At 38.4% G+C, this 23725-nt stretch overlaps 2 protein-coding genes and 1 long non-coding RNA gene across 3 annotated transcripts; 2 read left to right on the plus strand and 1 right to left on the minus strand.

Annotated features, from left to right (window-relative positions):
• Positions 1-9385: 9385 nt before the first annotated feature.
• Positions 9386-12029, plus strand: LOC145052668 (uncharacterized). The gene is made up of 3 exons (XM_079000523.1): positions 9386-10039; positions 10533-10613; positions 11314-12029. The coding sequence occupies exons 1-3, from the start codon at positions 9637-9639 to the stop codon at positions 11733-11735; spliced, it is 906 nt and encodes a 301-aa protein (XP_078856649.1). The 5' UTR covers positions 9386-9636; the 3' UTR covers positions 11736-12029.
• An 802-nt stretch (positions 12030-12831) lies between these two features.
• Positions 12832-13419, minus strand: LOC145049619 (uncharacterized). The gene has a single exon (XM_078998003.1). It carries the CDS (start codon positions 13417-13419, stop codon positions 12832-12834), a length of 588 nt encoding a protein of 195 aa, XP_078854129.1.
• Positions 13420-15143: 1724 nt separating this feature from the next.
• LOC145052669 (uncharacterized) lies at positions 15144-16244 on the plus strand. Its single transcript, XR_013684135.1, has 2 exons — positions 15144-15574; positions 15849-16244. It is a non-coding gene; the product is annotated as an uncharacterized LOC145052669 (long non-coding RNA).
• Positions 16245-23725: the final 7481 nt, after the last annotated feature.

Consider the following 23725-nt stretch of genomic DNA (forward strand, 5'->3'; position numbering starts at 1 on the left):
ATTTGATTTTTGAATGATTTGGAAGTGAAATGTTTTATTAAAATAAATTGAAAAATTGTTGAAATTTTTAATGGTGCTACAAATTGGTATCAGAGCCTTGGTTTGAGGGATTCAGATTCACCTTCGGGTGTATTTGAACTCAAACTGAGGATTTGAGAAAAAATTTCAATAAATAAACAATTTTTTCTAAAAAGAGTAAAATAATTTGAAAGATACGCAAGAAAGCAGTGTGTACGATCAGCCAGCGCCCGAACGGTGATTTCCCAAAATACCCTTACATTTGGTGTTATGAGATATGTTGAAATGTGTTATGCATGCTAGAATACGCGAGGTATTCATATTAGGACTAGAGTGGCCTGATTTGTGATGCCTTAGCCTAGGAAGATTTCTGCTGCCATGAGATGCTTTAGAGTGAATAGGTAGCAGTGAGGTGCAATAAGAGCCTACCGAAGGGTAGTTTACGTGTGGAAAGAGATAGAGTACTTGGGACTTGGGATCCTTGGAGGATGACTTGAGATGAATACTGATACAGTGTGGAAGGTAGTATTGGGCCCGTACTACTGGAAACACCGGATCAGTGTGCAACCCAAGTAGGAATCCTTCGGGTTCTAGGAATCGAGTAGGGTTGGGTTATCGAGTGTGAGTACACTCGAGCGAGTCTCTGATATTTTTATGATTGTATTTCAGAGACATCATGGTTGGGACGCACCATAGACCAGAGATCCGCGAGGGAGGTGTGAGCGACGAGGAGCTTCGCCAAATGATTCATTATGAGGTGGCTGCTGCCATCCGAGCTGAGATTCCAGAGATGTTTGGGTCTATCAAGACCACCCTGATTGAGACCTTTGACGAGCGATATGCTGCTCTTACTAATGTTGCTGTTGCCGCAACCACTGCGGCCGTTGCTGCTGCCAGGTTGCAAGGGAGTGACTCGTTGTTGTACCGGAAGTTCAGCAACATGAAGCCACCAGAGTTTGATGGGACTCAGGATCTGATAGTCGCGATGAGGTGGATATCAGACATCGAGGGGTGCTTTTACACATGTTCATGTCCAAAGCATCTGAGAGTTCGGTTCGCGCTGAACCAGCTTTGCTTGGGGGCGAAGAATTGGTGGAAGTTCGTGACAATGCATTTTTCTCCAGCAGAGCTTGCTGCGGTGACCTGGGAGAGGTTTATCGCTATGTTTCGTGATGAGTAAGTTCCCCTGGTGGAACGGGAGCGTTTGGCTCAGGAGTTCTTGACCCTCAAGCAGGGTACCGAGTCAGTTAATGTGATTACCCGGATGTTTCATGAGAGGGCGATGTTCTTCCCTGAGCACGTGTCGACCGAGCAGGCATGTATGAGCCGATATCTGAGCATTTTGAGGAGGGATATTCGTGAGTTCGTGGTGAACTCATCGTATCAGACATTTGCTGAGCTCCAGGCAAATGCCCGGAAGAGGGAGATTGAGCTGGAGACTCAGGCCAGGGAGGAGGCCGAGTCTCAGAGCAGGGATCGCCGACTGGCATAGTCTCAGCCGGCGGCCAAGCGGGGAAAGCCCGCTGATTCGAGATCTGGGGGCCAGAAGGGCCGCACTTGCGGGAAGTGCGGCAAGGGTCATGATGGAGTTTGTAGAGCGGGAGCTTGCTACAAGTGTGGCAAGGAGGGGCATATCGCTAAGGATTGCCCCAAAGGATTCATGGTTTGCTTTCATTGCAACCAGACTGGACACCGGAAGGTGGAGTGTCCACAGTTGCAGGGAGCCTCTCAGGGATCTGCCCCTGCTACTGCGAGAGCCATTGAGGGTCGGCCGGTGAAGGTCGAGGCGCCGAAGGCGCGAGGAAAAGCGTTCCAGCCGACAGCGGAGGAGGTCCGTGCTGCACCTAATGTCGTGGCTGGTATGTATTATGTTCATGTTTATTTATGTTGTTACGAGATTTTGTGTTTATATTATGTTATGCGTAGGTACTTTTCTTGTGAATTATGTACCTGCTTTGGTGTTATTTGACTTGGGTGCGAGTCGGTCGTTTGTGTCATTAGCATTCTGTAGACACATCAGTGCCCAGCGAGAGGTGAGGAGTCGACCTCTGCGTGTTTCTATAGCTGACAAACGAGCAGTGTATGTCACGGATGTGATTCGCGAGTGTGTGCTAGAGATCTTCGGCGTTGGGTTTCCGATAGATCTGGTTCCGATTGCGATGGGGGATGTGTGCGTTATCGTGGGCATGGATTGGATGAGCCATGTTAGGGCGGTGATAGACTGCGAGCAGCAGCTGGTGACTATCTGAAATCCTGGTGGGGGAGTGCTGACGGTTTATGGTAAGGGAACTCGTAGCGGGTCAACATTCTGTTCGGCTGCCAGAGCGAGGCAGAGTTTGCAGCAGGGATGCAAGGGATTCGTAGCTTATGTGATGGATGTGCGGGAGGCCACTGGGAGGCCACGTTCAGATGATAATGTCCTGATAGTGCGTGAGTTCCCGGATGTATTTCCCGAGGAGTTGCCGGGTGTGCCTCCCGAGAGGCAGGTGGAGTTTCGCATCAATTTGATTCCCGGGGCCGCGCCTATCGCTAAGGCGCCTTATCGCCTAGCACCACTAGAGATGCAGGATTTATTCTCACAGTTGCAGGAGCTGTTATGGAAGGGATTCATTTGTCCGAGAAGCTCGCCTTGGGGAGCGCCGATTCTCTTCATTAAGAAGAAGGATGGTTCACACCGGATGTGTATCGATTACCGGGAGTTGAACAAGTTAATGGTTAAGAACCGTTATCCGTTACCAAGGATTGATGATTTGTTTGATCAGCTACAAGGGGCATCTTGGTTCTCCAAGATTGATTTGAGGTCTGGATATCATCAGATGAGGGTGCACGATGAGGATATCCAGAAGATGACATTCAGGATGCGTTATGGACACTATGAGTTCGTGGTGATGCCTTTTGGGCTCACCAATGCGCCAGCAGCGTTCATGGATTTCATGAACAGAGTATGTAGGCCGATGTTGGATCGATCGGTGATTGTGTTCATTGATGATATCCTGGTGTATTCTAGATCTCAAGAGCAACATGAGGAACACTTGAGAGATGTTCTTGAGGTGTTGAGATCGGAGAGGCTTTATGCCAAATTCTCCAAGTGTGATATCTGGTTACGGGAGGTCCAGTTCATGGGGCATCTCGTTAACCATAATGGGATTTTGGTCGATCCGGCTAAGATTGAGGCGGTGATGAGCTGGGAGGTACCGAAGTCTGCCTCCGAGATCAGGAGTTTTCTGGGGTTGGCCGGTTATTATCGAAGATTCATTCAGGATTTCTCCAAGATTGCAGTGCCACTCACTAGCTTGACTCGGAAGGGTGTTTCTTTTTCATGGGATCCAGAGCAGCAGACCTCGTTTGAGACTCTTCGCCAAAAGCTATGCGAAGCCCCGGTGTTATCCCTTCCAGAGGGAGTTGATGATTTTTTGGTTTATTGCGATGCATCGATATCAGGGTTAGGTGCGGTGCTTATGCAGAAGGGGCATGTGATAGTGTATGCATCGAGGCAGCTGAAGCCTCATGAGGTGAGGTATCCCACTCATGATCTGGAGTTGGGGGTGGTAGTGTTCGCCCTCAAGATCTGGCGTCACTATCTGTATGGGGTTCGGTGTACCATATACACTGACCACAAGAGTTTGAAGTATTTGATGGATCAGCTCAATCTGAACATGCGGCAAAGGAGATGGTTGGATGTAGTAAAGGATTATGATTGTGAGATCATGTACCATCCGGGCAAGGCTAATGTTGTAGCCGATGCCTTGAGCCGTAGGGCGGAGAGTGCCCCGATGCGAGACGTTTGTTTAAAATTGACAGTGATGACTCCGGTGTTGGATACCATTCGAGGGGCCCAGGCGGAGGCCGTGAGACCGGAGAACCGCAAAACGGAGCGGGTGATCGGGCAGGTATCGAAGTTCGTTACTGATAGTCGAGGACTTATGACATTCCAGGGTCGTATATGGGTACCGATTGTGGGAGGGACGCGTACCATTTTGATGGAAGAGGCTCATCGATCGCAGTTCTCGATCCATCCCGGGGCCACTAAAATGTATTTGGACCTGAAAAGGGAGTATTGGTGGCCCTGTATGAAGAGGGATATCGCATGGTTTGTAGAGAGATGCCTGACCTGTCGCAGGGTTAAGGCCGAGCACCATTGTCCACATGGTAAGCTGCAGCCGTTAGAGATTCCCGAGTGGAAATGAGAACAGATTACCATGGATTTCATCACCAAATTGTCGAGGACTGCGAGAGGCGTCGATGCAATTTGGGTGATTGTGGACAGGTTGACGAAGAGCGCTCATTTCCTTGCTATTAGTGAGAGTTATTCCGCGGAGAGGTTGGCAAAGATATACGTGAGGGAGGTGGTATCGCGGCATGGGGTGCTGATCTCGATTGTCTCAGATCGAGATGTGCGTTTCACTTCCAAATTCTGGAAGAAATTTCATGAGGAATTGGGCACGAGGCTGTATTTTAGTACCGCATACCACCCACAGACTGATGGGCAGAGTGAGCGGACGATTCAGATGCTCGAGGACATGCTCCGAGCATGTGTGTTGGATTTCGGCGGGAGTTGGGACACGTGCTTGCCCTTGGCAGAGTTTTCCTACAACAACAGCCATCATTCGAGCATTGGTATGCCACCCTTTGAGTTGTTGTATGGGAGGAGGTGTCGGACCCCCATTTGCAGGGGAGAAGTAGGGAAGCGTGTGATGGGTAGTACAAAGATCATGCTTCAGACGACTAAGCAGATTCATCAGGTCAGGCAGAGGTTATTGACAGCCCAGAGCCGTCAGAAAAGTTATGCGGATAGACGACGGTCAGAGCTCGAGTTCCAGGTGGGTGACTTTGTTCTCCTGAAAGTCTCACCTTGGAAAGGTGTGGTTCGGTTCAAGAAAAGAGGCAAGTTGGGGCCTCAGTATATTGGTACCTTCCGGGTGACCGCTAGGGTGGGCAGGGTAGCGTATCGTTTGGAGCTACCTGCGGAGTTGAGTCAGATTCATGATACCTTCCACGTATCTCAGTTGAGGAAGTGTATCGCCGACGAATCGGCCGTGGTTCCCTTGGAGGATATTCAGGTGGATGCGAGCCTGAACTATGTTGAGAGACCGATCGCGATTCGGGATAGGAGGATCAAAATTCTGAGGAACAAGGAGGTATCATTGGTTCAGGTCCAGTGGCAACATCGGAAGGGGTCCGAGCTGACTTGGGAACCGGAGTTAGAGATGCGTGAGCAGTACCCCGAGTTATTTGTCGAGCGAGACTTCGAGGGCGAAGTCTGATTCTAGTGGGGGAGAATTGTAACACCCGGTTTCCCAGGCATATTAATTATATTGTAATTTCTTCATTTTTAGGCTACTCGACGAGTTGGTGCTTAGACTCGTCGAGTCTGGTCGCGATTGGATGATGTGTTTAATGAGGGGACTCGACGAGTCCGGGGGAGTGACTCGCCGAGTCCGAGCTGGCGAAAGAAACCCTAATTTCTCGGGTTTGGGACCTATTTAAAGGCCCTTATGGCCTCCATTTGCGGCTACCTGTTCTCAGAGAGAAACCCTAGAGTGTGTGAGCGACTTGGGAGAGAAAGGAAGCAATTATTGACTTTTGTGGTGTTGTTTAGCAAGAAGAAGGAGATCCAAGTCAAGGGGAAGCAAAGGAGGTTTCTATTATGTGGATTTGAAGCTTAGATCATCACATTTGAGGTAGTAATTCGACTCTCCTTCTATTCTTATGATGATCATATGGATTTAGGGTTTCTTAGACCCTTTGTTGGTTAGATTTGATGACCAAATAGTCCCTCTTGGTGATGAGGCTTTGGATCTGGATCCATAGAGGTCCAGAGATCCTTACTCATTAAACTTTATGAAGAACAATGGAGGTTATGACCTTGGGTTATGGTATTTGGGGCTAAATCATCATATATGACCAAATAGATGTTGTATGTGCATCAAGATAGAAACTTTACGTGGTTATTGGGTTTGGGAATGATGGATCTATAGATTAGAGGTCTGGATCTGACCTCGGGAAGTTGTTTGAGGATGTGCATGGAATGAACTCGCCGAGTCCAAGATCGGACTCGGCGAGTTGGGGCGGGTTGTCCCGTGTCTCAGACTAGTTGATGACCCTACGAGTTGGGTGAGTGACTCGGTGAGTCAGAAGGGATTCTGAGGAAATGAATTCACGTATGGACTCGACGAGTCTGTGCAAGACTCGACGAGTCGGGTCAAGGTTGATCGTTGACCAGGGTTGACTAGTGTTGACTTGTTAGTGTTAGACAAATAAGTCAGGAAAAATATTAATTAGAGATGCACTTATGATATAAGGGGACGAGAGGTCGGGAGATCGAGCACGAGTGATTATTCGACATCAGTAAGGTGAGTTTTCTCACTATGCCGTGCCCGATTGGGTAATTATATGTGACCAGAAGGTCTTATGTTTATGATGTGTATGTTATGCATGTTATATATGATATGTTATGATATGAGAATGATGATGTGGACCGGAAGGTCAACAAAGTTACAGGATGGAAATCCCCTGAGACACTTGGATCGGAAGATCCTAAGGCTTGGAAGGGTGTATGTGCTATACGTGGTATTTTGGGGAACTCACTAAGCATTTATGCTTACCGTTTGTGTGATGTGTGTTTCAGTTGTAACATCCCCCTCTAGCACGTATCACAATATTGTCCGCTTTGGGCCACTCGGCACGAGGACTTCCCAGGGGGTCACCCATCTTGGTACTACTCCCGCCCGAGCACGCTTAACTACAGAGTTCTTATGGGATATGCTGCCCTCACGACTTTGAAACGCGTTGTGATAGGGAAGGTGTCCATACCCCTTATAAGGAATGCTTAGTTCTCCTTCCCAGCCGATGTGGGATCAGATCTAACCCACTTTCAAGTGGGTTAGATCTGATCCCACATCGGCTGGGAAGGAGAACTAAGCATTCCTTATAAGGGGTATGGACACCTTCCCTATCACAACGCGTTTCAAAGTCGTGAGGGCAGCATATCCCATAAGAACTCTGTAGTTAAGCGTGCTCGGGCGGGAGTAGTACCAAGATGGGTGACCCCCTGGGAAGTCCTCGTGCCGAGTGGCCCAAAGCGGACAATATTGTGATACGTGCTAGAGGGGGATGTTACAAATGGTATCAGAGCCAGGGCACGGGTCGATGTGTTCGACGGGGACGTCGAACCCTATAATGGGGGTGAAAGTAGGTTAGATCTGATCCCACATCGGCTGGGAAGGAGAACTAAGCATTCCTTATAAGGGGTGTGGATACCTTCCCTATCACAACGCGTTTTAAAGCCGTGAGGGCAGCAGATCCCATAAGAACTCTGCAGTTAAGCGTGCTCGGGCGGGAGTAGTACCAGGATGGGTGACCCCTGGGAAGTCCTCGTGCCGAGTGGCCCAAAGCGGACAATATTGTGATACATGCCAGAGGGGGATGTTACATCAGGTATCAGTGATGACCGCGACCCTGGGAAGTCCTCGTGCCGAGTGGCCCAAAGCGGACAATATTGTGATACGTGCCAGAGGGGGAAAAAATGAAAGTACCGTAGTATTGTATATAGTAACTACTGTTATACTAATTACCTTAAATCACTTGTTAATTAAGGTATAAACGTGATATGGTTGTACCATACTATTGACTAAAAACACGGCGATAAAAGACATCGGAAGAAATGATATTTGGCACCCGTAGACTTGCAAGTCCCACTGTAACGAACAGCAAGGTGTAGGATAGTCAATCCCGTATAGATCTATACACAAATTCACAAACTTGTATAAAAGTCAAAAGGCCCAAAAATTCATTTTTTGGATATAAAATTAATATAAATGATTAGCCAACATTAATTATGCCTTATTCCGTAAAAGATCTATAAATATAAAAGGATATGTGTGATGGCTCCTATAATAATTCAATCCCAAATTTTGGGCTTTTATTTTCTTGGCTGAAATTATATGTAATTAGTAAATATGGCAACTCTAAAAAACTAATAAATAATTTTTAAATTATGAGATATTTTAACTTATGAATGTGTCAAAGAAACGATTTTTCACTTTCAAAACAAAACTTAATAATTGTTTTTTAAATTTAAACCTAAAAATAGTGATCTTGTAAATATGAATTATAAACCAAAAAAATACATCGTATTTTCTATACTTGTCCAATAATTAGTCTTTTAACATATAATATTAGAAAAAACAAACAAACACACACACACACACACACATATATATATATATATATATATATATATATATATATATATATATATCCCTATTCTAATAAATGAATAGTTTTAATCTTCTTTTGCCAAGTGCCACTCTAACACAACACCTCATTAATATTATGCCATGTGTCATGTAGATATATTAGGTAATTCATTTCAAAATTCAAATTTACATTTTCTAATTATATATTAAATTTGAAGTTATAATAACTTTAAAATTTTGAGATATCTTTTAATTAATAATTTATTTAAAATGAATTATTTAAAATAATTGATTAATAATTATAATTTTTTATTATAAAAGTTTAATTAATTTTATAACCATGGTTTCTACGGGTTATAAACTAATATATATATATATATATATATATATATATATATATATATATATATATATATATACCATCGAGAATACAACAATAATTATGGTGTAAATTTTTTTTCGTTATATTTTTTTTAAGATTCTTTGCATTTATTATTACATTCAATGTATTTAATGCATTATATATATATATATATATATATATATATATATATATATATATATATATATATATTAAGATTCTTTGTATTATTAAATGTATTTAATACATTATATATACAAATATTGATATTATGTGACATACTAATTGAATTTAATTAAAAAAGACCACAAAATAACATGTGGATTTAAATTTATTCAAAAAAAACTACAAAATTACATGTGACAAATTCAATAAAAATGTGACATTTGGCAAAATTGATCATTATTTATTAGGATAGACTGATTTATACCCTGTGAGAACCATATTTATAAAATTAATTAAACTTTCATATTAAAAAAATTAAAATTATTAATCAATTATTTTAAATAGATTATTAACTAAAAGATATTTTTTTAGTTATATAAAATTATAATTATTGATTTAATATATCACCTTATAATCTGTATTAATTTTATAATATTTTTTAATCTAATGTTAATAATTTAATATAATTAAAATTTTAAATTTTAAATTTTAAAATAAATAATCAATTATTAATTTAATATAATTAGAATGAAAAATTAAAAATTGAAAATGATAATTAATAAGTTGACAAGTGATTAGAATAGAAAAATTATTATATTCTATTACTGTTATATTATATTAAATAAAAATGAAAGTGAAAATATTGAAGAGAAACGTGAAGATGAATCAAAAAACAATTGAAGCAAGGCGACCGCCACAGCTGCCATCCATCAACAAATCAAGTTGTAAGATTCATCTATACTTCCATTTCCATACCCCCAAATTTTAGGGTTTATAATTCCCATCAGCTCAATCCCCTTAAAATCAATTTCTTATTTCTAAAAAATCTCCATCAATTTATACACCCAACTACGGATAAATCATAGGGTTTGCACTTTGTTCCAAGTTGAAGATATGGCCATCATAGGCGACGCTTTACGACAAGCATTCATGCAGAAACACGAATACGAGAGTCTACGTGACGAGGATAAAGCTTGGACTAAGCTACAAAGACCGATCTTGATCTGTGGTTTTGCCTTCATCACATTCTCGATCTTCATTTCTACTATTATTAGCTTGAACATAATATTTCCGAATGATCCCGGACGACGGCCGTTCTGCAGTGATCTGAGAATCCAGCCTCTATCGATTAATTTCAGCAGTATTGTTGCTGCAGACGTTCGTATCGGTGGTGGCGAAGACCGCGTGGGCGGTGCTTTTTATCTTACGGATCAAGAGACTGTTGATTATTACTGGATGGTTGTGTTTGTTCCTTCCGCCATGGTTTTTGTGGTGTCTGCAGTTTATCTTGTGGCAGGTGAGCTCTGCTTCCTTTTGTTCTAATTGTAGTCTGAATATATCGAACTGAAAAAAAAAGGTATAAGACAACGTGTTAAACGTTTTCCAGGCGTTCTACAACATAATCAATCAGTTAACAGGTTAAGCAAACTTCCATCATGAACACCTAGCTGCAATAATCACATTGAAAAACACACATCTAAACATCCCTACAGTAATGTTATTAGTGGAGCTTCACTTACCCTGTTGGCTGTTGGCAGTTTCAAGCTATCAGTATATTCTTTATAAATCTGGTCACTATTGTTTAGAAATTACATATGGATTATGTTTCATCAAGTAATCGATTAAGTAGTTTGCAAGAAAGAGCTGCCATGTGATTTTCATTGCATATGGTAGGGATTTATGCAAGAAAACTGAAATAACATTGAATAATAAGACAAATGTCATAAAGAACTTCAGTAATTATAGTTAATTGCTACTAAGTTTTTGGGCATGCTTCCATTGATATGCAGGTATTAGTGTATCTTATACTGCTCCAACAAGACATGGATGCCTGAAGGTGGTTGAGAATAACTACTGTACTTCCAGAAGAGGTATCTTTAATACCCTTTTGGCTTGTTTTCTGCTTATATTGGAGTGCATTTTGGCTCTTATGCTGTATACAAATAATAAAAGGTTCTTTCAAAAAGTTTATTCCCTACAAAATATCAGTTATGAACATACTATCATTTTAAAAAAAGATCCTTTCCAATATTCATTAATACATTATATTAACTTTTTGTTTATGACATAAAAATTGACAAAATATTTTCACTTTGTTACTACCAAAGATTGCTATTAGTCATTTGGTTCCACATAACTCATGTTGTTATTGGCTGCAAGGGTAAAAATGTCATTTTGTCTACTAGCATATCTCACCCATGGATCCAGTTATCATATCTATTGTCTTATTTTTAACATCTCATGTCCAATCCTTTTGATGTTCAGTTATAAAACTTTCAACTTCATTTCAAAAAACATATTTTGTCAAATGGGTAAAATAGTCATTTTCATCAATTGAACTTGTGCTTGCTGCGTTGGACAACTTAATATATTGTAAAACAATCGACAACCGTAAGTCAAGCACACTTTAGTAGTTTATTTAGAAAACTATGTATGCATAAATTGATAAAGAGTGAAACGTTGTTGCATAAATTGGTAAAAAATGAAGCATTTACTCGAAACATGTCTCTCATTTGTGTAAAAGACGTAAATACCCTTGCCATTTCTCATACTTATTTTCATGATTTACAGGAGGGGTTAGATGTCTATCAATTCTAAACTTAATATTCGCCATAATTTTCGGTCTTCTAGCACTATTTCTAGGTTCAACTCTCCTCACACTTGGTTCCCGGTGTTCGATCCCCTTATTTTGGTGCTATGAAATCTCATCATGGGGACTAGTGATCCTCTATGGCGGCACCGCCTTCTATCTCAGGCGGAAAGCCGCCACGGTCCTCGATGAAACCGAATTTTCCGGCCGGAATTTAGGGTTAGAGATGTTGGAAGCTAACACTGTGGAATTCACACCGGATGTTGAGAGGCGAGTAAATGAAGGGTTTAGATCGTGGATGGGAAGTTCGTATTTGTCGTCTGATGATGAAGATGAAGATGAGAATGATCCGAATGGTTATATGAACTTGTCTCGAACTAATTCGAGCAGACAAAGAGTGTGAAATGAAATCTGACTTAAACCCTAAACCCTGAACCCTAATTTGTAGTGTTTGATGTGATGAATATGAGAAATACTAACGGGATTTTGTGTGAACGGATGAGAAGAGAGGTGTTAGTAATGTGAATTATAGAGGTGGAGAAATGGCTATTTGTTGTAGTTGAGGTGTACAAAATTTTTAATTGTGAGAAATTGATTTTGTATTCCCACGTAGGCCGTTTGGTTGCTAGTTCTTGCTTTTTTTTTTTAATTAATTTATAATTTTGAGGTTTTGGGAACTTGGTGATAGTTGAAGAAAGGTCGGAGTTGTTATTGGTAGTTGCGAAGGCTTAACATATGTGTTGATGATTTGTAGAATGGGCTTGGCTTTGATGTAAGATGTGCTCTGTTTCTCAAGTTGGATGTTTGTATCTATATAACCTGTTTTTGTTACATTTTAGAGTATTATAGGGTTGTTTTTCTATGACAAAAGATGAATAGGGTATTTATGGCTTTGATCATATGAGTGATGGGAGAGTATATGAGTGATGAAGAGTGAGTTTATGTCTTATTAGGAAAAATGTATGTATTTTTTTTGTCCTGTCATATTAGTCTTATTAGGAAAAATATATATATATATATATATATATATATATATATATATATATATATATATATATATATAATCTTATTATACAAACCTTACTATTTCTAAAAATAGATTTAAGACGTCCAAACCTTTAAGCTGAATGTACAAACATTTATCAACAAATTACAAAATATAATGCATTAAGTACAAATGTAAAATTAATATTGAAACATTCAAACATATATCCTTATCTTACCAAGGATTTAAATTTTAAAAAAAATCATACTTTTTTATTAGAATAAGTCAACATAACTTTTGAAATCTATATCTATATCTTTATCTTTATCTTAATTTTTTTTTTTTTGGAACCGACAAATATATTATAAAAGCTTCACTAGCAAGATGCTAGAGAAGCGAAAGAGTACAAAATAATTAGTTTTACAAGATAACGTCTACATACTTATCCGCATTTTAGCGGATTGTTACACCATAAATTCCAATCCAAGACACCTTTTTTGATTTTATGTTTTATTCAAGTGAATAATACCGTTTTGATATTATCCACTATCTTCGCCGGTTGACTTCTAATGTTTCTGAAAACTCTTTTGTTTCTTGCCTTCCAGAGGCACCAAACTGTCCCATATTTTATAGCTTCAGCAATTTTCTTTTCCTTTGGGCAGTTTCCCCATCTTCTGTCATTCGCCAGCACCTCCTTGACTGTAGTACACTCCAAGATGGAATTCACTATACCACACCATTGTTCCACCTTTGACCACACTTCTTTCGCCACCGGGCACTCTATCAGCAAATGATCCGTTGTTTCATCAATTACTTGGCACACATCACAAGTAATGGCGTTAACATGGGCCCCTCTTTTGATTAGCGCTACCTTTGATGGGATTCGATTTTGTTTTGCCCTGCATACGAAGCACGCGAACTTTTTTGGAACCGCGTTAGACCATGTGAATTCACCATCTGGTACCGGGTGGGATGCCCTATCGAGCCGTGTTCTTAACAATGCTACAGATAATTCCCCATCTTCTTCAAAATCAGATATCCATCTGTCGTTCGAGTTCGCCATCTTCATTACTTCTCTTTTCAACAAGCCTAATTTCTCCATTGCCTTAAATGATTTCACAATGTTCGACCATACACCACTTGTCGACGACTTTGCAAAGCAATCATTAAGATTATTTCCAAGCTTATGTATGGCCGTGACAATGCGGGCCCATAGGTGTGTCGGGTCCACCTTGAGTTTCCATAGCCACTTCGATAATAGAGTCGGATTCAGAGTTCTAGATAATAGAGCCAGATTCAGAGTTCTAAGAGAACCCAAGCCCATACCATCCACCTGTTTTGGGGCTGTGATTTTTTCCTAGGCAACCCAATGTATACTTGACTTGTTTTCCATCCCTCCCCAAATAAATTGTCTTTGGATTTTCTCCAGTTCTTTAATTACTCCAATTGGTGCAGCAAACAGAGATAGATAGTACGTGGGTAGGTTACCCAGTACTGCTTTTGCTAAAGTTACCCGACCTCCGAAGCTTAGTGTTTTTGATTTCCATGTTGACAATTTTGACTTAAATTTATCAATTATTGGATTCCATGCATTTTTCTGTTCATATTGTCTCCCACGGGTACGCCTAAATATGTGAAAAGGAGGGCTGATGGTTCACATCCAAGAGGGGAGGCCCACTCACTTACCTCACTGGGTTCACCTCTAATACTATAAACCCGTGATTTATTGAAGTTCACCTTTAATCCAGATACCACGTGAAAGCATCTTAATATTCTTGCTAGATTAGCGATATTTCTTTAAGACCAGTGACCTATAAACAATGTGTCATCTGCGTAAAACAAATGAGAGATATTAACGTTGGAGTTTGGGATTTTCATCTCGTCAAATAATCCCCGTTCCACCGCCGAGCTCATCATGACATGTAGTCCTTCCATAGCTATTATGAATAGGAATGGGGACATCGGGTCTCCTTGTCGAACACCTTTTGACATATCAAACTCCTTTGTGGGAGAGCCATTCACCAATACAGAAGCTTTAGATGATTCTAGACATCCTGCTATCCATCTCCTCCATTTTTCCCCGAAATTCATCTGCATCATAATTGAATCCAAGTACTCCCAGTTAACCGAGTCAAAGGCTTTATTAAAGTCAGCTTTAAATAGCAACATCTTTCTTCCAGTTTTTTGAGTCCAAGAAACCAACTCGTTTACAATGAGAGGACCCTCCAAAATATTGCGACCTTCTAAGAAAGCTGATTGGACTTCATTGATACACCCACCGATGTGTTTCCTCATCCGATTAGCAAGGATCTTTGCTATTATTTTGTATAGGGCTCCTATGAGATTTATTAGACGGTAATCTTTAAGGGATAATGGGTCTTTCACCTTTGCTGCTAGGGATATAAACGAAGAGTTACATCCGTTTGAAAATTTTCCCCATGTTTCAAAGTATTTTACAAACTCCACAATGTCATCTTTCACCAAGTTCCAATATGTTTTAAAAAACTTAAACGTAAAAACGTCGGACCCCGGTGCCTTATCACTGAGCTGACCGCCAATTTAATCTCCTCCACCTATCTTAATTATCTTATAAAACATTTTTAGTCAAATGCTGAATTTTAAGTCGTTCAAGCTTTAATGCACTATTTACAATTAATTTATGCATTAAATCTTATCTGGTCACCAATTGAATGCACTATTTACAATTAATTTATGCATTAAATCTTATCTGGTCAACAATTGAAAAGGTAAAATAACCTCTTTACCACCCCCTCCCTTATTGTTTTGACCAGGTACCTATTCATATCCGTCCAACAACCTATTTGAAATGGTAGACTTAGTCAAAGTATGAGCTTATACAATTAATATAAAACCGATAATCACCATCGTTACTTCATAAAGAAACACAGTACACTTTGCTTTCTCTGTCTGTCTTGCCATTCTATCTTTTACTCCGTTTTTGCTTGATCGTGATTTTCATGTTCTCCACATCGTTTTAGGGCTTTGGGTGTGGCCGCCTCTGCCATGAACGTCGATTTAAACGATGATCGTACCACCGCCTTCATGACACCGAAAGCCCTAGCATCCGATTCCCTGGGTTGTTCACCACAATGAACTACCACCACATACCACCTCTCACCCGCAAATAAGTGCTAATTAGTGGTTTTTGTTGCCATATCTCATTCTACCTAGTTCGAAAATCTGGAACGAATCAACCTCGAAAACCACGAAAAAACTACCATTGTTCTTGGTTCCAGGTTATTTTAAGTTCTAACATGTTTGATATTTCTCTTTTTTACCTTTTTAATCATTTATCATTTTTAGTTCCCATTGTTTATGGTTTTTGTTTTTAAACATATAAACAAATTTTTCTAGAAAATATAGAAGATAGAAGTGATGCAAGGTGGGAATGAAAGTCGAAATATAAACAAATGTGTGTTAACTGGGGTTAAATGCAAGAAATAATTGTGTTTTTCTATTTATATTTTGAATAGTCTTTTTAATTACTCTAACATGCACGTGTATGTGCAGATAATCAGGTTTGTGTTTGTGTGCATCTTGTGTATCCATGTGTGCAGATGTGTGTATGTGTGTATCTATAAGATAAGAAGGCGAGCAAGTGGTATTTTTGTGTAGATATGGGTTATTTTCTAGAGAATTTGCTCTTAGAAGTGGTTCACGGGTTTTATTTTTGCTTTTTTTTTTTGCTCTTTTTTATCTTAATAATCTATATAGACCAGTTTGATTTTGTTTGTATTTACATCTGGAAATAAAGACCCGGGTTTGAGTATTGTTTGTTTTGATGCAAGGTAGATAGAATTTGATGAGCACATATCACAAGAGGGCAGAATCGTAATTAAGACTTTGTATTCTGATGGTATTATATAATTGTTGATTAATTAAACTCAACTACTAACATTGTGCACCTATTTGGATTTTTTATTTACTGATTATTATTTTAAACTTTTTAAATTACAAAATTTGGTGATTATTAGTTATTGTCGCATTCATTTCTGAAAAACTACCACAATATATGATGCATAGGAAATCATTGTTTTGTTTGTGTTATGTTTTACCTGGTTGTTAATGGGTGGTGGTCTTTCATTTTAATTTAAGTTCTATTAAGTAGATCAACGATGATGAAGAAGCAGGGCAACTTTGTGTATAGGCTATGAATACTTATATTTATTTTCCAGCTTTGGTGCACAAGTTATACATTTTTTTTGGGTAAAGATCTACAGGTACATTACCATTTCTTCCATTTTCCCTTTTTTATTTAGGCTAAATTCTATAACAGCAACATACTTTTCATTTTTGTATACCCAATTATAGCCCTATACTTCAAATAACAATGCTTGAATAAGAAAAATGAAATAATTGTAAATAAATGCAAAAATCTTCAAATAATCGTATTTTTCTTTTTGAATACCCATTTATAGCATTTTTTTAACTTTACAAATGGTACTTTGAAACTACGTTGTTATTGTTTGGTATGTGTATGGCAATTAAATTTTATAACAGTTGCATTCAGTTTAGCAAGGAACCTTGTAAACATTTTGATACTTACCTAATTCATGCAATTCATACTCAAAGAGCTAGCTAGGGATGCACCCAACTGCAACAACCGGTCAAAATATTAGTAGTATAAAGATATAAGCGATAAGCCTAATGTTTTTAGCTAACATAAGTTTTTTTTTTCTTATCAAATGTTGAGGACACATGTAGTTGTATGCCCTGTGGTTTCTCATTGGGCTTTATGTAATGACGATTATTTTGTTTTAATGTTATATATGTTTTATATTAGCCTTCTTAATGAAATTTCTAATTATATCACACGAAGTAACATAAAAACTAATTAAAATTTATTTTAAAAAGGCGACTTATTGACCTAAAAACTCATGTCAAATTGGGTCATGCCAAATTTGCTTTACAGTTTTGATAATTTTTAATCTTATATGTACTTAATACTTTTAATATATTACATATTATTACAAAACAATACTGCCAAAGTAAAAAATCAATAATTTTGTTAAATATCATTATTTATTTTTTAAGTTATAAATAAATTTTGATAGCTCTGTGCTCATTTACCCAACATAAATATTAGTGGGTTAAGTACATACAAAATGATGATCATGTCCTAATCTTCTTTATCACCCAACATGTTTATTTGAGTACTCAAGACCCTTAAACTCTAAAATAAAATAATAAATAAGAAAATTATTTATCACATTATTAACTTATGATATTAAGTAGGTATTTATCTTTCAGAATCGATTTCTCATTTCAACAGGAGTTAAGTCTATACATCAAATGTGGTGTATAAATAAATGTTGTACGATTAAAATGCACAATCAATCATGTTTTCATGTACATTTTTAAAGAATCCTAACTTTTTATTTCTAGTTCTTATTGATTACGTTTCTGCTAGGATAACAATATTGATAACTATTTAGATATAGTAAACTATTTTTCACAAAAAAAAAAAATCTAATCACCTCTACAAACTAATTTCTAAATAAACCAATTCATATCCGTCGCTTGGCACGGGTAAACGGCTAGTATATATATATATATATATATATAATTTATGCTTGACAAATTAGTTGAAAAGTGGTTGTGGAAAGACCGATAAGGGTGGTGTGTGTACCTTCTTACTATCTCTTATTTTTTGTTTGTCACTTAATCATGTCATTTTCATATTTTATTTCTCACTCTTCTCATTTTTTTAATACATATAAATAATATATCAATATTATATATTATTTATAGGGAATTAAAAATCATATATTTTGATATTTTTCTGATAATTTAATTTTGATATATATATTTTTATATAATTTATTTTGATATATATATATATATATATATATATATATATATATATATATATATATATATATATACACCCATTCATTTATGCTTGTATATATTCATTTTTTTTTTATGTTTGTTCATTTATGCTTGTTTAACACTTTAATGAACGTACATAAATAAACATAAACAAATATGAACATAATAATTTCTTAGAAAAACAAACAAACAAAAATAAATTTGTTTATTTGTATGTTTGTATTTATCCATTTATTCATTTAATTTTAGACGGACAAACATAACCAACTTTTGGGTTGTTTGGCAAGATCTGAATATTTAAGATCTGAATTTTTAAGATGTCTGAAATTTTAAGATCTGATTTTTTAAATATTGTTTGGTTGGAACCTCTGAATTATTATGTTGAATTATGAAAATGACAATTTTACTGTTTTATATTATTTTTGCTGAATAATAATAATAAATAAAGTTAAACACCATACAAAATCCAAATTAATATAAATCAAAATTTATCTTCATTAATTTGTAATGATCTTTTGAGATCAATTTACAAAAATTACAATAATTTTTTGTATGTCTTAAGGGTTTCAAAGTTAAAATACAACATATTTGACATTGAAGGTCAAAAATTTTCCCACCGAGTTATGAGCTTTGATCTTTTAAGATGGGATATAATTTAATTTGAGCTTTGAGTCTTCAATATATCTATATCCAACTAATGTTGAGACATAAATGACAACCAACTTTGATAACTTCAGAAAAATAAGCTTGCAAAATCTTCATCTGTTTCACTTAAAACCCCAATAAAAAATAATAATTTATTAACACTTTATGTATAAAAAATTGTTTGTATGTCATTCAAGATCAAATGTTCAATGTAAGTTGCATTACAAGACATAACACTCAACAACACATGGGGTATCAAAACAAAGATGAAAGACATGATCTGGAAAGCTTATAACAACATCCAACCTTAATGTATCATGTATAAAAGAAGTATCAAGTGTTAACAAAACACCATTAAAAGAAAACTTCATAACCTTCCTAATTTGTGTTCATCAACAGAAACCTCATCAAACTACTTAACATGAACATCATAGATGTTGGGTTGTTGTTATTATGTGCAAATGCTTCACATATAGGCATTCCTTCAACAAAAATTCATCCATCATAGATTTTGAACTAGATTTACTCCAATTTAGAAAATAAAATAGTAACTATCCCCAAAATCAATCGATGTATGTTGATAAAGTTGTCAGACCGTATGAATCATGGTCTGTTGGTAATGGGTAAAAAAGAATAAATAAATGTATAAGAATCAATTTTCATGAGTAAAAGAAAAGAAAAGGGTTAGCTACAAACGCAAATTGGAGTTGCTGGTGAAGGAAGCAAAGCTGGCGGCGATATATTTGTCAGAGTAGGGTGTGAGGGTTGACAGAGGAACTCGGTGGAGGAGGTTCAAGGGCTGGCGATGGAGGTGACCTAGAGGGAGATGGTCAGAGATGCGAACGATGTGGAGAACTGGAGACGGCCAAAGAAGCAAGCGATGCAGAGGAGAAGAGGGAACGCGTGTTTACATCTGATTTGGTCAGATATCTTTTTGGAATTCATTTTATAAATTAAGTTACTACCAAACGATTGAATTTTATAAATTCATATGTGTCTCTTTTTAAGAGGCATATAAGACCCAAACAGACATGGCCTTCATTAATTTAGTATTTAAAAGGGATAATGACTTAAAAGGGTAATGTATTTCTATACATTTGGTCACTGAGTTTTTTTTCGTCCACATTTACCCCTTTAACTTGTTAAACTGTACACATTTAGTCCTTATGACCGGTTACTTCAGGTCAGCCGGGAAAAATGACTTAATATGGTAATATATTTTTCATTTTGTACACATTTAGTCCTTAATTTTTTGTACATATTTAGTCCTTAACATTTTTTTTGTTTCAAATAAGTCCTTTTTTTGTACTAATTCAGTACTTATGAATGATTTCTTTAGGTTTTTCTCATGACATCTTACGTGAGATAATTATTGATGAGTTGTTTGGGGTTGTTGATGTTTATGTCCAACATGATCTCGACTGCTTGGTTGTGTAGGTCTTGTGGTTTGACTCAGGTCTTGTATTCTGAATGTCGTAACTTCTTCATACGATATCAGATTTTAACGATCTTTATATCCACGTGTTCATTTTTTCATTAAGATTACTCCCGTTAAAATGTAATATATTTTTACTTACAATTTTATAAAAAAAAAACATCCATACATGCATTCATAAAAAAAATATGGACATGGGCAGACGCAGGAATACATAGTTGGTGTTACCAAGATGAAATAGGTGTTGCTGGTATATGAAAAATAGCTATAAACGAAAAAAATCGAAAATACGAGATCGTATGGATATAAAGATCGTTTTCATGGATATAAAGAGCGTTTACATGGATATAAAAATCGTTAAAATCCGAGATCGTATGAAGAAGTTATGACGTTTAGAACACATGACCTAAGCAACCAAGTAGTTGAGATCACGATGGACATAAACATCAAAAGGCCCAAACACTTCATTAATGAATTTCCCACGTAAGATTGCGTGAGAAAAAAACTAAAGAAATCAGTCATAAGTATTTAATGAGTACAAAAACAAAAATAACTTATTTTGCAATATATATATATATATATATATATATATATATATATATTAAAGAGCCTATCACTACTGTCAAGAGTATCCCCCATAGTTGTCGTCTTGCTTTCTCTCAGGCTTTGAAGACCACTCTTTACAAGGTGATTGCCCAACCTGGCTCGGTTGAGGCATGGATGTGTTTGTTACTTCTCCCTCGATGCATACTGCAGGTGTTTAGACCCAAAAATAGACAAGAATGTAGGTCTGGGAATAGAAAATCTTTACAGCAAAGCTCTATCCTGAAATCCTTGGATACATGGGGGAAAGAGGGTGGTATCACGAAGTTAGTTCAAAATATGTTAGACAATCATGAGGTTGGAGCTTTGAGATAGGGTGGAGGCATCCTTCAGAATGAGGCTACATCAAGTAACACCAACATCGGAAAGTGCCTCCGTAAGGTTGCAGATGGTCATTTTACCGCAACAGTGAAAGTGTTATGTTCATCGGGTGTTGCACCATATAATGGTGATACTATTAAAGCTTAGCAGGACAAACACCCTTTCAGACCACCCCCATTTATGTCGAGCCCTATAATTTATGAACCTCCCCTTATAGCAGACTTTGATTGTGTATTTAGTTGCATCAAACCCTTCCCTAAATGAACTTCTTGCGGGAGAGATGGCTTGAGGGCTCAACACTTGCTAGATGCCCCTTTGTGGAGAAGGGTCTGCTATTGCCACAGATCTCATACATGCTATCACTTCAGTTGTTAATTTATGGTTAGTGGGAAGATGTCCAACCATTTTGGCAGAGTTTGTTGCATCCGCTCCTCTCACGCCTCTACTTAAACCTGACAACGGGATCCGTCCGATTGCAGTAGGCACTATATGGAGACGTCTGGTTTCCAAGGTTTCCATGAAAGGTGTGGGTAAAGAAATGGCCAAGTACCTTAATGATTTTCAGTTTGGGGTTGGTGTATCTGGCGGTGCTGAGGCTGTGTTACACAGTGCCAATAGGGTGTTGAGTGAACACCATGCTGATGGGTCTCTTGTAATGTTGACTGTGGATTTCCCGAATGCCTTTAACCTGGTGGATCGTTCAACATTGCTCCACAAGGTTAAGAAGATGTGCCCTTCCATTTATTTGTGGGCGAATTTCTTGTACGGGCAAGCAACGAGACTTTATATCGGAGACCAACATATATGGTCTGCCACTGGGGTGCAGCAAGGTGACCCCTTGGGCCCTCTTCTTTTTGCCCTTGTTTTGCACCCACTTGTGCACAAGATTAGAGACAATTTTAAGCTCCTTCTCCATGCTTGGTACCTAGATGATGGGACTGTCATTGGGGATTCAGAGGAGGTGGCTAGAGTGTTGAACATAATTCGGTTGCATGGTCCAGGTTTGGGTCTTGAGTTGAACATCAAGAAAATGGAGATTTTTTGGCCCTCATGTGATGGTAGGAAACTTCGTGCTGATTTATTCCCTACGGAGATAGGGAGACCTTCTTTGGGGGTGAAACTCCTTAGGGGGGCTGTTAGCAGAGACACGGGGTTTATTAGCGGGTTGGCCATGAAGAGAGCGGTCAATGTTGTTGATTTGATGGGCCTTCTTCCACAACTATGTGATCCGTAGAGCGAGCTCCTTTTGCTTCGATCGTGTATGGGCATTGCAAAACTTTTCCTTGGTTTAAGGACATGTCAGCCGGTACACATAGAAAAGGCAACGTTATTCTTTGACAAGGGATTGCGGAGGTTTATCGAGGATATGGTGGTATGTGGAGGCCCCTTTTTTGGAGACATTCAGTGGCGCTTGGCTTCCTTACCTATTCGTTTCGGTGGTTTGGGTTTGTACTCGGCCTACGAGGTTTCATCCTACGCATTTGTAGCCTTGAGGGCTCAATCTTGGGCATTACAAGACCACATCTTACGTGACAGTGGCATATGTGGTATGGACTCGGATTACCTATGTGCTATGACTCGTCTCCGTGATACGATTCCGGGATTTGACTGTAGTGGTTTCACTAATAAGGACATTGCCCCCCCCCTAAATCCCAGAAAGCTTTGGCGTGTGCCATTTTTAGCAAAATCGTCCAAGATATGGAAGTCAACTTCGACATGACTGTCAGACAGAAAGCAGTCTTTGAGTGTCTGCGGGCGCCTCATGCTCAGGATTTTCTGCTAACTATCCCTATTGATGGTCTTGGCCAACATATGTCTCCTGTGGAGTACCGAACTATCCTTCGTTACCGCCTCATGATTCCCATATTCTCAATTGACGAGATATGCCCAGTTTGTCGCAAGGCATGTTTGGATACCTTTGGGGAACACGCTGTTCATTGTAGAGAGCTCCCTGGTTTCAAGTATAGACATGATGTAGTTCAGGATGTTCTCTTTGATGCTTGTCGGCGTGCTGGTATTTCTGTGAAGAAAGAAGCGCCAGTGAACTTTTTGACGGACCCGCAGGATGGCAGGTCCACACTTAGACCGACTGACATTTTGGTCTTTGGATGGATAGGAGGGAAGCATGCGTGCGTGGATCTTACTGGTGTCTCTCCTCTCGTTGGTTTGGGGAGCGGAGGTTTTGCAGCTGGGCATGCCGCTTTGAAAGCCGCCGCGTGCAAAGTGGTAAAGCACGAGAATGCATGTAGAGAAAATCAACATGTGTTTGTTCATTTTGCATTCGCTACATTTGGTTTTCTCACACCAGAGGCGGTGGAGCTCCTTAATAGAGTCCAACGGGTCATGCATTCTAATGTCATATCTCCTAGATCCATAAATGTTGTTTTCAAAAGAATTGGTTTTGCCATCCAGAACGGGCTAGCGGCGCAGCTTGTTGCCCGTTTGCCTTCAATCGATATGTATTGAACTTTCATTATATGAGGAGTCAAATTATTGTATCTCCAAACCTCTATTAAAGCTTGGTAAATCACTAAATCGGTATTTGACTTGA

Source organism: Lactuca serriola, chromosome 5, assembly GCF_051521515.1.
Source record: "Lactuca serriola cultivar US96UC23 chromosome 5, Lser_US96UC23_V15, whole genome shotgun sequence".
In the NCBI taxonomy this organism is placed as follows: domain Eukaryota; kingdom Viridiplantae; phylum Streptophyta; class Magnoliopsida; order Asterales; family Asteraceae; genus Lactuca; species Lactuca serriola.